This window comes from Sorex araneus, chromosome 1 (assembly GCF_027595985.1).
Source record: "Sorex araneus isolate mSorAra2 chromosome 1, mSorAra2.pri, whole genome shotgun sequence".
Taxonomy (NCBI): domain Eukaryota; kingdom Metazoa; phylum Chordata; class Mammalia; order Eulipotyphla; family Soricidae; genus Sorex; species Sorex araneus.
The window spans coordinates 91,017,836-91,034,466 of NC_073302.1; the positions used below are offsets into that span (position 1 = coordinate 91,017,836).

The following is a 16,631-nucleotide window of genomic DNA, read 5'->3' on the forward strand; positions in this document are numbered from 1 at the left end:
TTGGGTCACACCCGGCGATGCACAGGGGTTACTCCTGGCTTTGCACTCAGGAACTACTCCTGGCAGTGCCTAGGGGACCATATGAGATGCTGGGAATTGAACCTGGGTTCGAACATGGGTCGGCCGCATGCAAGGCAAACGCTCTACCCGATGTGCTATTGCTCCAGCCCAAGTATTTGTTTCTTGAGTATAGTAAGCTTTATTTATTCTGATCTCTAGTTTTGTTAATTGATATAAAATTAATTATAAAGAAAGCCAGTAAAGCGTTTCAGAGCTAGATACTGGTAGGACAAACATTGGTCTTGAATAGCCTGAGGTCCTTTTCCTGCGTTACTTATTATATGTGAGTTTAGACAAGGCACTTAGAGTGTTTTCCTCATCTGTGAGAGGATTAATACTTATACATACGTCATCACCCCCTACTTACCATTTTTGCTTTTGGCTCACATCTGCAGTACTTAGAATTTACTCCTGGTTCTGGGATCAGTTCTGGTAGGTGCTTGGGGGAGAGCCTCTGCGATGCCAGAGATCTAACTACGATCAGCGCTTGTGAAGCACCAGATAGTCTTCCCCATTATATTATCTCCTGGCCCTAATGTTACTTATTTCAAGTGGCTTTTTACCAGGTTATTTGCTTATAAGTGAAATACATGAAAGCACATGGATTAAGTTTAAGATTTTGTTGACTGCTAGAGACAGTGATAAAATATGATAATCAATAACTTAAAGACATATATGTAATAGTGACCATTTGGACGACGTTCCAGTAGAATCTGGGGGGCAAGGGGATAATTAAAGATGTCAAGAATTTAACAAAACAATAGATAATGGAAGAGAGGGCACAAAATTTAATTGGTATATTGCCCCCCATGACACTGACATGCTTGTTATTTGTTTGGTAATTGCTCCCAAATGCTATTTAGAAGTGAAATAATCCACTTGGTGTATATGTGCATTTTCAGTCAAGTTCCCCTCTAAGAAGACTGTTTGAAATTAACTTTGCATCCTTTCCCTAACTTAATACTGGATATTGCTAATCTTCTCATTTTGTCAGTATGATAGGAAAAAGTGGCATTTAGTTTTAATGATTTATCAGGAAACCTGAGCTATTTGCCGTAGATTAATGGCTAAAGAGTGGTATCTTAAAGCCAGAGAAATAGCACAGAGTGTAGGGTGTTTGCCACACATGCAGCTGACTAGGTTCATTCCCTGGTACCCTGTATGATCTTGAGCCCACCAGGAATAAGCCCCAAGCATCAGTGGGTATGGCCCAAGAAAGACGCCCTCCCCCCTCAAAAAAAATGTATTGCAATTCTTACGGTAAACTTTATTTTTATAAATTAGAGGTAAAGTGTATAAAGTATCAAGAGATTAAAAGGAGGGGTTTGAGATTACCCACAAACATACAGTGGGTAGGTCCCTTGCCTTGATGTGGCTGACCTGGGTTCAATCTCCGGCACCCCATATGGTCCCCCCAAGTCCACCAGGAGTAATTCCTGAGCACAGAGCTAGGAGTTATCCCTGAGCATTTCTGGGTATCGCTTAAAACAAAACAAAACAAAAAAACCCCCAAACCCCCTAAAAACAATTTCAGTTACTTAAAAAGAATCCAGTAAAATGGGTGCAGAGTAACAAAAATGGGGGGGGGGGGTGGGAAATGATCTTGGATACAGTTCATGCCTTTCTCAAGTGTAAGTCCTGGCTCCCAAAAGGGAGGGAATGTGAATGGTAAAACCATATCTAAATCCAGCCATATCAGTAATTTACATTTTGTCAGTACACTATACATCCTAATTAAAAATTTTCAGAACACTTGGAAAAGCAAGACCAAATTATGCATGATTTCTTCAAGAGAGATTAAATATGCAAGTAGGGGGGCTTGAGCTAGAGGTACAGTGAGTGACCTAGGTTTAATACCGTGCAGCTTATATGGTCCCCTGAGCAGTGCCAGGAGTAAGCCCTGGGCACCACTGGGTGTGCCCTCCCCTGTGTGTGTAGAGAGAGAATGTGTGTGTAGAGTGACCCGGCAGCTCTGCTGTGTGCGACCCCTGTGCAGCAAGCAGTTCAAGAAAGGGTGTATGCACGCACCACAGAAGAGGCTGGGACACCCGGCATAGTGACAGCGCCAGGAAGTGTGACCTCTGGCAAGGCAGTGGTCGGAACACTACTGCCGTGCCCTGGAGGCATGTGTGCAAGTACCACAGTGACACAGTGCTACTTCTGTGGAACCACAGCTGAGCATGCGAGTACTGCCGCCTGACGCTTGAGCCACACGTGTCACCTGTGTGGTCTGACAGCAGCCAAGGAAGGGAGAGTGGGGGAGTAAAAATCTAAAAAAGAAAGGGATAGAAAAACCATGCAGATAAAATGTGGGGCTGTTTGGGGACCACAGCAGCTGCTTGGGGGTCACTCCTGGTGATGTTCAGGGGTGTATGGGATGTTAAGGAATGAACCTGGGCCTCTGCATACAAACTGGGACTCTGGCCCCAGAAGCCAAACTTGATGGAACTACAAAAATAAGTTTTTTTTGAAAAGAATCTACCTGCATAACACGTCAAAATGACACACAAATCGAAGATGTAAGCTTTGAAAAGTACTGCTAGCCACTAAGATCCATGTTCAGCACTGTGCCCAGTATCTGGATCTATACATGATGGATCATTAAACTAGATCTGGTAAACTAAGGCTTTAGACAACTGGAATTAAGGTAGAATGGAATTAAAATCAATAACAAATAAAAAACAAGACACTTGGAAAGTTTAACAGGTAAGAATCACCAAAGAAATTACAAAGAATGTATTTCAAATGTTTCAGATACATTTTGTAGTTTCAAATGTTTGTATTTGAAAAGGGAGAAAAAGCTAAAATCAGCAACATTTTGATTTGGGGGCTACCCTTTTTGGTGCTCATAGCTTATTCCTGGTTCTGTGCTTGGGATCACTGATGGTGCTCAGCGGACCATCTATGATGGCAGCTACATGCAAGGCAAGCGCCTTACCTCCTGAACCCTCCAGCTCATAAAATCAACTTAGTAGCCACTGTATGTAAAGAAAAGGAAAATAAACCAAAGTTAAGTAGAAATCAGGAGCTGGCGAGATACCACAGCGGGTAGGGCGTTTGTTTTGCATGAGGCAGACCCAGGTTCGATTCCCAGCATCCCATACGGTCCCCCGAGCACTGCCAGGAGTAATTCTTGAGTGCATGCATGAGCCAGGGGTAACCCCTGTGATTTGCCAGGTATGACCCAAAAAGACAAAAAAGAAAAATCAATGAATGCACAATTTGTTTGTGAATCTGATTGTAACTTAGACCTAGAAGTGAAGCACACTCAAGCTCTTTGAGCACCCTTTTTGTATGTCTGTTTTAGGCAGTATGCAGCAGTAGGTTTCCATTGCCCTGGTATTACTTGCAGCAGTGCTCCTGAGACCATGAGCTTCCAGATACTGAACCTGGGATGTGACCTGGAGCTCTCTGTCTCTTTGTGAGCCTTTAAAAGAGACTTCAAAGCAGCGGCAATGGACTCAATCCAGAAAATAGAAAAAGGAAAAAGAAGAGGTGGGATGGTGTAAGAAAGAAAACTATTTACAAAAATTCCTAAATGCCTAAGAATAAACCTAGGGAAAGGTATCGAAGTTGTTTCTGCTTTTGGTTTATGGGCCACATGTGATGGTGCTGAAGTATCTAACACTTCTGGCCCCAGAACCCTGTGGGGTGCTGGGATCAAGTCTAGATCAGCTATGTGTAAGGCAAGCATCCTACCTGCTGTAGTATCTCTCCAACCCAGGACATTTAAGTTCTTTAAGTTAAAAGGGTGGGGTGGGGTGTAGGTTGTGCTCTACAGGTACCAAAGAATTACTACCAAACGACTGAGATGAAGATTTGTTTTGTGCCAGCACAAGAGGCCAACTGGTCAAACTGAACAGAGCTCCTCCTAGTGGGTATTCCTGAAACCCTACCTTCCATGAAGACAGGGACAGCAGCAGCAGTGTAAAAGGACAAATCAAGAGTATCAAGGAAACTTGTCATGTTTCACAATGGAACTCCTACTTTATTTGCTGACAGCCAGGTTTTATTCCTGTCGTACCATGGACCCTGGAGCACTGCTGGGAATGGTCGCAAAATAAAAAAAAGGGAAGAAACATCCCCCACACCCCCACACTCCCCCGGAAGCTTACCACAGGGCACATGATGGGCACGAACTCTGGAGGGAAACGACACTGGGGGAGGGAAGGTCAAGAAACCTGACCACTCATCACACAGTGAGTCATGGTCCCTCGAGTGGAATTTTAAAACTACAATAGGGCACGTAAGATTGGTATGAATAAAGTTAAATTTGGCCATCCACATGGTATAATATGTTGAACTGTAACTCATATCCTGCTCTTGAGAGGGTAATACGGTACAGAGGCTTTTGAAAACTTTGGTGGCTTGTTAAAAGTCTAAACACAGGCCCGAGCGATATAGGGTAGGGTATTGCACACTGCCCACCTGGTTCGACCCCCAGCATCCCAGTTGGTCCCCTGAGCACTGCCAGGAGTGATTCTTGAGTGCAGAGCCAGGAGTAACGCCTGAGCATTGCCAGGTGTGACTCAAAAGGGGAAGAAAGTTTAAATGTACACATCCATCTTAGGATTCGGCTATTCCATTCCTAGGATGAAAGCCTTAGAGGAAAGGAACCCTAACAGCCTTGCAGCCTCGCCCACGTGTTCTCTGCAGCTGTCTGACAGCAGGTGGACAGCCAAGCTCTGCCACGCTCCTAGGATGGGAAACCGCCTGCCAAGCGGAAGGAGCGCATCTGCTTCGGAACCTCGGAGTAGTCGCCGTGGGAGGGAGCCCGGGGGCGCGTGGTTTACTCTGTGCTCCATGTCGAACTCTAGGAAATGCCTGCTTGTCTCTAGTGATAGAGACCAAGCCAGTGACTGTTGGGTCATTTGGTGGGGCAGAAGGGGCAGGGAAATAGGGCGCGAGGCGGCTTCCGGGGGCGATGGCTGGCATCATCTCGTTGTCATGACTGCACAGCTGCAAACTGAGTCTCCAAAAACACACATTTGTATTGGCAAGTTTATACTGAGTTCAAGGAGGCGGTGGAAGCCGCGGCGCCGCCGGGAGGCGGGGGCCCCTGGAGGGTCTAGCCTCGGGCTCCGGGTGGAGACCGTGTCGATGCGGTTCGCGCTGCGGGTCCCCGAGCCAGCGTCGCCGCCCGCAGTTCCCGACGCACCGCCCATCAGCCCGCGTGAGGCCACGCCCCCGCCGGGCGCCCGCGGCCCCGCCCCCTCCGCGCGGACTTCCGGCCGCGGGGGCGCTCGGGAGCGCGCGCCGCCCGACTCCGCCAATCAGCAGCCCCGCCGCCGACCCGTGCGCGCGCGCGCCCCTTGCGCAGGTTCGAATCTGGCCGCGTCGCGGCCGCTCGCCACGTCCGGCCCGGCCCCGCGGGGTCCCGGCCCGGCCCGCGCCCCGGCCCGCGCCCCGGGCCCATGGCCAAGCGGCGGGCTGCGGCGCCGCTGACGCTGCACGTGCCCTGCAAGCGGCCGCTGCTCCGCGACGCGCCCGAGGCCCCGCCGGGGGTCGCGCCGGCCGGGCCGCCCCGCAAGCGCCGGGCGGACGCGGGCGCCATGACCGATCCCGCCGCGTCGCCCAGCAAGCGGCGCGGTGGCGGCGGGGACCCCCGCGGGCCGCCCCTGCCGCGCCCGGGCCCGGGGGAGCCGCCGCGGGGCGCCCCGGGGGGCGGCGACAGCGGGGCGGGGCGCGGGGAGCCGCCGCGGGGAGCCTGGGGGGCCGCGCCGCGCCAGGTAGGGCCTGGGGGCGGGGGGCGCTTCCCGGGCGGGGGGCGCTCGGCCGACGGCGGCGGTTGCGCGGCGGGTGTAGGGGCCTCGCGGGAGCGGTGATGGCGGGTGGTGACCGGCGGTGGGGCGGCGGCGGGTCCGGAGCCCCCGGCCCGGTCGGTCTCGGCTGTCCTGGCTGGCCGCCCCGGCGACCCCTCCGCGCCGGGCGGCCGGACCCTGGAGCAGGCGTTTGCGTGAACCCCTTGCGCCCGTGTCGCCGTTTTCCCCCCGCCCCCCTCCAGCGGCCACTGGAACCCTGACCGTTGGGGGCTCGGGTCGACTGATGGGCGCGCCTAGAAACCAAGTGCCGGGAACGATGGACTCCAGCTCTTTTTTTTTTTTTGCTTTTGGGTCACACCCGGCGATGCCCAGGGCTCACTCCTGGCTCTGCGCTCAGGAATCACTCCTGGTGGTGCCCGGGGTCCACATGAGATGCTGGGGGTTGAACCCGGGTCTGCTGCGTGTGAGGCGGACGCGCTCCCCGCTGTGCTGTCGCTCCTGCCCCTAGACCAGCTGGTGTCGCCGTGTTTCTCTCCATCGTCTTCGGTGACTTGCGGGTCACCACCGCCCAGACCGAGGTGCCCTTGGCAGGCCTTGGGGTGTCACACGCGCAAGAAATAAGATTATTTAGGGTAGATTTTCCTCTGGCTGCCGGAAACTGCTCTAAGGGTGTGACGATGAAAAGTAAGGAGTTTTGGTAAGATTATAAAGGGTGAATATTTTCTGCTGGTGAATCGAGGCCAAGGATGTGGGCCATGCAGAGCGCCTTCCCTTCCCGCGCGAGGGAGTCTGGTCAGGCCCCAGCAGGGGTGGGGGGAGGGGCTTGTCTGTGTTGTGTATTAGGTGTAGTTTTAAATTTTTACTTTAGGCACTGTGGTCTGCAGTACTGTTACTGGTGAGGTTTCTTGCATAAGTCACTCACCACCCCCTCCGCCAGAACCTGTTTCCCTCTCCCATCGCCCCAGTGTCCCCCCATCGCCCCAGTGTCCCCCCCATCTCCCCCAGTGTCACCCCCATCGCCCCAGTGTCACCCCCATCGCCCCCAGTGTCACCCCCATCGCCCCCAGTGTCCCCCCCATCGTCCCAGTGTCCCCCCATCGTCCCAGTGTCCCCCCATCGCCCCAGTGTCACCACCATCGCCCCCAGTGTCACCCCCATCGCCCCAGTGTCCCCCCATCGCCCCAGTGTCATTCCCCATCGCCCCAGTGTCCCCCCATCGCCCCCAGTGTCCCCCCCATCGCCCCCAGTGTCCCCCCATCGTCCCAGTGTCACCCCCATCGCCCCAGTGTCCCCCCATCGTCCCAGTGTCCCCCCATCGCCCCAGTGTCACCCCATCGCCCCCAGTGTCACCCCCATCGCCCCAGTGTCACCCCCATCGCCCCAGTGTCATTCCCCATCGCCCCAGTGTTCCCCCCCATCGCCCCAGTGTTCCCCCCATCGCCCCCAGTATCCCCCCCATCTCCCCCAGTGTCCCCCCATTGTCCCAGTGTCCCCTCATCGTCCCAGTGTCCCCCCATCGTCCCAGTGTCCCCCCATCGCCCCAGTGTCACCACCATCGCCCCCAGTGTCCCCCCCCATCGCCCCAGTGTCAACCCCCATCGCCCCCAGTGTCCCCCCCCATTGCCCCAGTGTCAACCCCCATCGCCCCCAGTGTCACCCCCATCGCCCCAGTGTCACCTCCATCGTCCCAGTGTCCCCCCCATTGTCCCAGTGTCACCCCCCAGTGCCACCCCACCTGTCCTGTGCCCTTTCCCCCACCCTCAGCTTCCTGCTGTGTACCAGTTCTCAGGCTCTGTTGCCCCTTGGCATCTGTCATTCCCCTGCTGTATTTCTCTGTCTGAAATAGGAAAGGGTCCTTCTTTGTCTGTGCCTGTCCTTTTAACTTGACTCAGCGTGGTGAACTTCAAATCCGTACTCCCTCCCTCCCCCTCCATGTAACAATGAATTGCATGGTTGCATCTTTTGGACAGCAGAGTAGTGTTTTACTATGTATGTGCTGTAGTTTCTTAACCAGTTGTCTGTGCCTGGACATTCAGGTGGTTTCTGGATTTGAACTGTTGTGACTAGGGTTGCAGAGAACATTGGAGAGCAGGTATCTTTTCTGGGTAGTTTTTGGGCGTTTGGGAGTAGATTTCCAGAGGTAGAATTGCTGGGTCACATAGAGCCGGTTTCTCTTCAGAGTATCTTTGAGGTCCCACCCATACATAAGCTTGTGTTTACTAGCAGATTACTCTTCGTGTGTGCTGTGCTAGAAACTGATAAGCCAGAAATATGGAATGGCAGATAAGGGAAGTAGAGCTTATTCAGTATGCTGAAAAGATCCCTCATAAAAACCCATCCAGCTTCTGTGTTTTGTTTTTTAAATTTTTATTAAATAGTTACAAGTTTTCATGTTTGGATTATAGTCACACGATGATCAAACACCATCCCTCCACCAGTGCACATTCTCCACCACCAATATTCCGGGTATACCCTCCCTGCCTGTCCTCCCCCTGCCGCCATGGCAGACAGTATTCCCCAGACTCTAGTTTTGGGCACAGCAGGCTCCTGGTAGGAAACGTTGTCACAGACCCAGGCAGAGTAGGACAGGTTCCGGGGCTTCCTTTCTCGCCAAGACTAGCCCCTTGTTCTCTTATTTTGGTTCCAAACCGGGAGCCCTCCTGTTCTTATACATTTTTGTTTGTTTTTTTGACACCTGCCCGTGCCCAGGGCTTGCTCCTGGCTCTGCGCTCAGAAGTCATCCTGGCAGGACTCAGGGAACTGTGGAGTGGCGGATTGAACCCAATTGCCAGCCCCTCCCTCGCCATTCTGTCACAGCCCCTCACCGTCCTGTCTTTGCTGGGCCTTGTTTCCTGAGTCGCCTTCCTTAGCCTTCCTTATGCAGACTTTGGGGAGGTGCATCTTTCTCCAGCTTCTCATTTTACTTATGCCTCCAAAGGGGTTTTCTTTTTTCTTTTTATTTTAAGGCTTAAGGGTTTTACAGGTAGTTACTAAAGGAAAATGGGACATAATAAATACATTTAAAAGTTAAAAAATGGTGGGGGGGGCTGGAGTGATAGCATGGCGGGGAAGGGCGTTTGCCTTATATTCGATCAATCTGGGTTCAATTCCCAGCATCCCATATGGTCCCCTGAGCACTATCAGGAGTAATTCTGTGCATCGCTGGGTGTGACCCAAAAAGCAAAAAAAAAAAAAGAAAATTGGGGGCTGGAGCAGTAGCACAGTGGGTAGGGCATTTGCCTTGCATGTGGCCAACCCAGGTTTAATTCCCAGCATCCCATATGGTCCACTGAGCACTGCCAGGGGTAATTCCTGAGTGCAGAGCCAGGAGTAACCCCTGTGTATTGCCAGGTGTGACCCAGAAAGCAAAAAACAAAAAACCAAAAAAACCCACTCCCCCCCCCACCCCCAGTTCATGCAGTAAATATCCTCTTAGTTCTCATTACATTCAAAAAGAGCGTGAGTGGGGCTGACTGTGTGTGGTGGGTGGGGTGCTTGCCCTGCATGGCCGTATGCAGACCTGGTAGCACAAGTGATTCTGGAGTACAGAGCCAGGAGTAAGCGCTGAACACCACTGGGTTTGTCCCCCTAGCCGCCCAAATCTTGGAGAGTTGGAAACAAAAAGTTACCAAAAAACTACAAAGGAGCTTGTTCCTTACCCATTCTTAATGTCTCATTAGGGAAAACTCTTTTTGGTTTGTGGGTTGTTTCCAGCAGTGCTCAGGAGTTACTTCTGGCTCTGCACTCAGGAATCATTCCTTCCAGTCTGGGGACCACCATGCAGGGTGCTGGGAACCGAGCCCTGATCAGCCGCATGCAGGACAGACACCCTACTTTCTGTACTGTTTCATCCCCAGAAACATTTCAGACAGAGTAAATGGTACTTCGTTTCTGTTGTAAAATCTCAGGAGTTTCTTGGTCTTTTTGGAGCCATTCTGACTGTGCTGCAGAACCCTTCTGGCAGGTCTCTGGAGCCGTATGGGGCCTGGTGTAGACCAGGGGTTAGCTGCTTGCAGAGCAAGTTCTTTGCTGCCCGTCCTGCCCCTGCACGCACTCCAACCCCAAGAATCTCGGGAGTGTTTTGATTTTCATATGTTTTTGTGTACTAGACAATTGAAGTAAAACCAGTTATTAAGTACTTGTTTTGTTACCATTAGTCTCACTGTGTGCAGATTGATTGCTCAGTGCTGATTCTTATTGCTGAATGTATTGATGAGGGGGGATGCTACGTGAGCAGGGGCCGTGGTGCTAAAGATTGAATCTGAGGTTCCCATCTTAGGCATCTATTCTAGCATTTTGGGTCATCTCTCTTGTCCTACATTTAACTTTTAATTTTCCTTTCCGTTCCTAGAATCAAACCTAGGGCCTCACACATGCATGGCAATTGTCCTGCCACTGAGCTGCATCCGCAGCCTTCATACTTCCATTAGAATGTGAGCGTAAATATTTTTTCTGTTACTAGGGAGAGAATGGTCTATAGGCTATTTTATATAATACATAGTAATACTGAGCAACTGTAATATTAAAATTTAATTTGCATAGAAAATCCAAGGAGAAAACAGGTCAAGGTGGAGCTCTCTGCTGCTAGAATTATGCATGCCCAGTTCTTTCTGATGGCAGATACTTTAAGGCACTAAATTACACTTATGTGCTATGTGTTTTTCCTCTTAGACACACCCAGCTGTGCTCAGGGATCACTCTTGGTGATGCTCAGGGAACCCACTGTACTCCCCTGCTCTGCTGATGTCCTTTTGGTTTTGGGGCCACACCTGACAATCCATGTACTGTACCATGGATCCCACTTGCAAATGATGTGTTCCAGCACGTGGGACCATCTCTAGTTACACTGACTTTTTCCTTTTTAAAAATTGTACATACATACATGTGAGTACTTGTGTATGTGTGGGAATACACAAATTTAAAGAGTGATTTAAATACTGTTGATGGTGGGGTTTCTTCCCCCTCCCCCCAGTGTTTGGGCCACACCCAGCTGTGCTGGGGGTCACTCCTGGTGGGGTTTGGGTTCCATGTGCTGGTGTCGGGCTTGAGCCTGGGTCAGCTCTGTGCAGGGCAAATGCCTTACCAGCTGTACTCTCTCCAGCTCCCCGTGGTAGGCTTTCATGCATGAAACGATAGTGCCATACCCATTATCTCCCTGCCACCCCGTTCTCTTACCCCACCCCCCCATGCTTCCTTCTGTAGGCAGTTTTCCGTGCATTGTCTTCGGGTGTTGATTGCCTTAGTATGTGTCTTTACATCCCACATATGAGAGGGCTCACTATGTGTCTCTCCTCCTTTAGACTGATTTCACTCAGCATCACACTTTCCAGATCCATCCACGCAGCAGCAAATTGCATGATTTTATTATTTGCTTTCTTTTTGAGGGGGCCGGGTCAGGCCGTAGTCAGCAGTGCTCAGGGCTTCCTGCTAGATTTACACTTGGGGTTCACTTATTTTTTTTCTATTTTGCTTTTTGGGTCACACCCGGCAATGCACAGGGGTTACTCCTGGCTCTGCACTCAGGAATTACTCCTGGCGGTGCTCAGGGGACCATATGGGATGCTGGGAATTGAACCTGGGTTGGCTGTGTGCAAGGCAAACGCCCTACCTGCTGTGCTATTTCTCCAGCTCCTCGGAGTTCACTTCTAATGGGGCTCAGGGGACAGTCTGAGGTGCTGGGGACTGATCGTGGGTCAGCTAAGGCACCCTGCTTGCTGAATTGGTTCTGGTCCAAATTTTATTTTTATTTATTTTTTATAAGGTTGTTCACAGTAGTTTCTTTCATTTGATATTCACACCAATCCCACCACCATTACACCTTCTGACCACCATATTCCGAATATTTCCATCCCGACCCCAAAACTCTGCTCCCAAAGCAGACCTAAATAATTTATCTTGTATTGCTTGTTATAAATATTCTACTTAAAAAAATGTCCAAAAATATTTCCTTAGAGGGGAATAAGTGAAGATTGTTGTATTTAACCCTGGAGCCATTAAGCCTTTGTATAAGAGATTACTAACATGTTAAAGGTTGAGCCTTTGTGTTTTTATGTATCTGTGTCTCTCTATTTTCCCCCTCCCCGAGGTTGGTTTCCTTTTACTTTATACTCCATCAAATGTTCTATGCTACTCGTGGTACATCAGTGGTGTAGAGTATGGCTGCACTCTAGGAATTCTAAAATTTTAAATACGATTGCACAGCTGAGGTTATTTGATTTTTAACTGGATGGTGACTTTGGTTCCAAAGGTATATCTACAGAGTGTTGCTCTCTTCCAAGAGATTTATTTCTGAGTTTCTGGATCATGGCTGTTAATGCGCTTATGTGATGCCAGAGGCAGTTCGTGGGCGTGATTGCCAGGCTATTGGAAGCACAGGGAAATGGAGGGAGTCGCCCATTCCCAGTCGCCTCCAGTTCGCTGGAGATTTCAGTCACGAGTCCCACATCCCTGAGTTTTTCGGCAGATTCACTCATGGTCTGAGCCAATGGAGATCTGCAGTTAGCATGGCGGCAATTGAGTTCTAGAGGTTTTTGGCTGCTGGGGCTCTGTTAGGGGATGGGGGTGGAGGAAGGGCAACTCATCCCCCCCAACCCCCAGGTTGCCCCAGATGAGATAGCCTGGTGTGGAGTCTGGAGGCATCTCTACGGCATGTCACTCTGTGTTGTTCTCTTTCATCTTGTCTTAGGATTGTAAACAGTATTCCAATGTGTATATAGACTCTGGGCTGGATTCCTCCGTCCCTCTTGGAGAGCCTGGCAAACTACCGAGAGTATCCCGCCCGCACAGCAGAGCCTGTCAAGTTCCCCGTGGTGTATTTGATATGCCAAAAACAGTAACAACAATTACGTCACAATGGAGACATTACTGGTGCCCGCAAATTGATGAGCAATGGGGTGACAGTGCTAGGGTGCTACAGACTAGTTTTTTTTGACCTGTTATCCCATGTTCATACGTAGATAATTTGAAGACTAGTGTTTTCCATAGGCAGGAAATGGATTTGTTTTTAATATTTTTGCTTATTGAAATGAAATTTTTCACTGCTTTTTTTTTATAGCATTTTTATTCTAGTGCTATATTCTGGAAAGACTAAGTATACTTAAACTCTTAGCAGCCAAGGCTCTGCTCAACTTTTTGTTTTGTTTTTGGGTCACGCCTGCTGTTCTCAGGGCTCACTCCTGATTCCTCTTGGTTCTCTCAGGGACTGCGTTCAGTTGAGTCGGCCCGTGTGAGGAACTCGCCCTGCCCACTCTAGCCCTTGAATACACTTAGGTGTTTTTTTTCTTTTTGGTTTATGGTTACACCAGGTGGTATTTGGGGCTTATTCCTGGCTCTGTACTTGGGGATCCCTCCTGGAGGACTCGGAACCTTATGGGGTTCTCAGCGTTGAACCTGGCTCAGCAGGTACCTACCCACTGTAACTATCACTCTGGCCCCAGTACTCTCAATAGGCGTTTTTTGGTTTGGGGGCCCCACCCTGAAGTACAAAAGACTTATCCTGTCTTTGCCCGGGGATCCCTCCTGCAGAGTTCAGGAGCAGCAGAGACTGAACTTTGGCTATCTGGGCAGAGGGAAAGCTCCTGCCTGCTGAACGCCCTCTGGTAAATTAGCTTCATGTGGCTGTTGAGACGTTCATGGACAGTGCTCTGGAAGCATAAAATAATTGCCAGAATTTAAACATGGTGTGATGAAAAGATTATAATCATTTAAAAAATAATGATTATATGTTAGAATAATATTTTGGATATAAAGTTAAAGTAGTTTAGTTTTATATTTTTATACTGCATTTACTAAAACATTTTAAATTATATGGTTCCGTTCTATTTCTTTCTACAGTATTCCTGTACCAAGTATGAATCTGAAGGTCACCGTGTAGGATAGATAGAATAATTGGTCTAGGGAGGCCTTTAACAAGTTCAAAATGGCCACCGGGAAACTTGTGTAGATCATGCTTCCTTTGCTCAAGTACTTTGAAGATGTGTTTGAAGTCTTGCCAGTTTCAGATGCCATTGAAACATCAGCTTTTCTCTTTAGTTTAACAGTTTTGTCACCAGAGTAAGCTGTTGGATCTTCAGAGATGGTGCTCCTTTGGATTTGTTGATTTTTGTGTGTTGATGTGGAAGTCATGCCTTATACCAGTGGCACCTTCTACAAACTGTTGAGATTTTTATTGCTAATACCTACTATTAATTTCTAATACTTTCTAGAAAGTTGCCAAAGTATCTTAGCTTGAACCCTTAAAATACTGAATTTTAGGAAAATGACCAAAAATAAGTTATAAGAGATGCTTTAAAGTGATTTTCCTCACTGAAGAATAAAACATTAAGTTAAAAAGTAGGAGGGAAATGTTGCAAGGGATACTCTTTGAGGAGATTCTTTAAAACTGTACTCTCTCTCTGTCTGCCTCTCTTTGGGATTTGGGCCACACCCAGCGGTGCTCGGGGTTTACTCTTGCTTGTTGCTCAGGGATTAATGCAGCAGGACGGGGTGGGAGGGAACCAGAGGGCTCAACTTTGGGTGGCCACGTAGCAGGCGAGCTGCCCTGCACACTGTCCACTGTCCGTCCAGGCCACTGAGACACCCTCAATCCTTAAAAATACAAAGATTGAGTTCATGAGATATTTTCATTAGATTTTGAAATGCATGTTTGTTGCAGATGCAGAGTAAAAGGCTTCAAAATCTGATAAGTGTTTGCTTTTGAAACAAACAAACAAAAAAACAATAGTTGGGAGTTAGGGTTTTTTTAAATTTTTTTTAGTTTTTTGTTTTCTTGTTTGTTTTGTATTTTTGGTTTGGGGGCACCTTACCTGGCTGTGCTCAGGGTTTATGTGCAGGGCTCACGTTTGACGTGGCCCATATGCAATCCCAGTACTCAAAACCTTCAACATTGTGCACGCAGTGCATGTGCCCCACCCCACTGAGCCGTCCCTCCAGTCCAAAGAGGGTCACTTTTTAGAAAAGCACTTTTTAAATGTTACTAATCTATCTACTTTCATATCTTTTTTCCCCCTAAAGCCCAATGAAGAATTTTGGCAGTATAACACCTTCCAGTACTGGCGGAATCCTTTGCCACCTCTTGATCTGGCAGACATTGAAGCTGTGAGTGAGGACAACCTGGCAAAGGCAAAGCTCCCGGACAAGAGTGAAGAGGTTGAGATTGACATGGAATCCTGACAGAGGAACTGAACAAGTGGATTTTTCTGAATCTCAGAAGAAATCCCGTAGTGAATTTACGTATTCTTATGGAAAAGAACTATTTTCCATACTTGATGTGATGGCATTCCCAAACCTGGAAGATGAGGATAAGGTGTTTTGAAGTTAAATGTCTGGTCACTACTGAACCTCCCAACAGAGGTTTTGTCAGGAATTTAGTGCAGTTATGGGGGAAGTATTTTCTGTGTGTGTTCCTAAAGAGTTTTGTTTAGGTTACAGATTTGGACATAGGATATTATAAGAGGAATTTGGATAGTTTTGGAAATAGATGAAAGACATTCAAATGTTCCTCTCGTTTGCACCAAAAAGTTTATTTGTGATACCTGAAATAAATATTGTTTTATAATAATTGTTAATAATAAAATGCTTTCTAATTTTTCTGATTTTTCTTAGTTGACTTCACAGCTAACTTTAATATCTATGCAAACTTAAAATGTGGGACTTCTTTCTGAAAACTGGTATTGTTTGAAAAGAACTTTCTAAATGTGAGCATTTCTATTTCAGTCAGATATTTGCATAATTTCCAATGTGTGGTATAGTTAGAGTCTACTATGGGAAATCAAAAATAAAGAACAGTGAGAAATTAGTAGGTGCTTTCCCCCTTCCCCCTTTTCCCAGATGAAAAGAAATTCATCACAATTCTTAATTTATTGGTTTTGAATTGTTTTCAGGGCATGTTTTTATGCGTGCTACTTTAGACTTGTAGTTCTCAACACTGACAGTACTTCAGAGGTGTTTTGCATAGGTCCTATTCTTGAGAGATTTTTAGTTCTTTTTAGGTGGGATTAGAGATATTTATTTTTTCAGCACCAGGTCTCACCCCCACCCTCCTTCCTGGACTCTGCAGGCAGGTTTGAGGACCACTAGGCTGATGGTAGTTTTGCTGTTTAAAGAAGATAGCTAATTTGAGCTGAAGTAATACTTCTTAATTACCTTTGTTTTTATTTTGTTTTGTTGATAGCTTTGTTGCAAGTAAATTGTGTTATTGTTTCTTGTTAAGGAAATAAAATAAGCAGTTTGAGTTACATGAGTAACTGATTAAGTTAACTTATGTATGAAATTCAGAATGTTGACAATGTAATTGAATAATTCCATCCTTGTATATTTTTTTCTTGTTAATAGCATTAGGCTCAAAATTCAGGAAGAATGATACATTGCCCATGGTGGGTGGGGGAAGTAATGTTTTTTGTGTAGGACAGAATTTAAGTATGGGTTGGCAATTATATTCTAAAACAGAAGACAAGTCACAGTGATGTGGTTAAGAGTTAGGACTGGAGGTCTGTGGAGATGACCTCAGTGGACTGAGCACGTGGACACAGGGTTCTAAACTTCAGCCCCAGCACCACAGGGCACTGCCGATTTCTACCTTGGTGACATTAAGCAGGTTATTTTTCATCGCCAAGCTCTGTGTTCCTCACTTGTAAAACATGAAACAATAAATAGTGTCTACCTCAGAATAATTGTCAAAGCAGTATGTATACTAACTCCTTGAGATTCATCATCTTGGGTTAAAAACAGACAGACACACACACAGAGCAAATGTGCTTCCTAGTATAACAAATTGACCACTAGATATTTCAGGATAACAATTCTCAAAGA

At 48.0% G+C, this 16,631-nt stretch overlaps 1 protein-coding gene across 1 annotated transcript; it reads left to right on the forward strand.

The window, feature by feature from the left end:
* Positions 1–5,409: 5,409 nt before the first annotated feature.
* C1H9orf40 (chromosome 1 C9orf40 homolog) lies at positions 5,410–15,410 on the forward strand. The gene is made up of 2 exons (XM_055123640.1): positions 5,410–5,789; positions 14,835–15,410. Exons 1-2 carry the CDS (start codon positions 5,475–5,477, stop codon positions 14,991–14,993), a joined length of 474 nt encoding a protein of 157 aa, XP_054979615.1. The 5' UTR covers positions 5,410–5,474; the 3' UTR covers positions 14,994–15,410.
* The last annotated feature ends 1,221 nt before the right edge of the window (positions 15,411–16,631 follow it).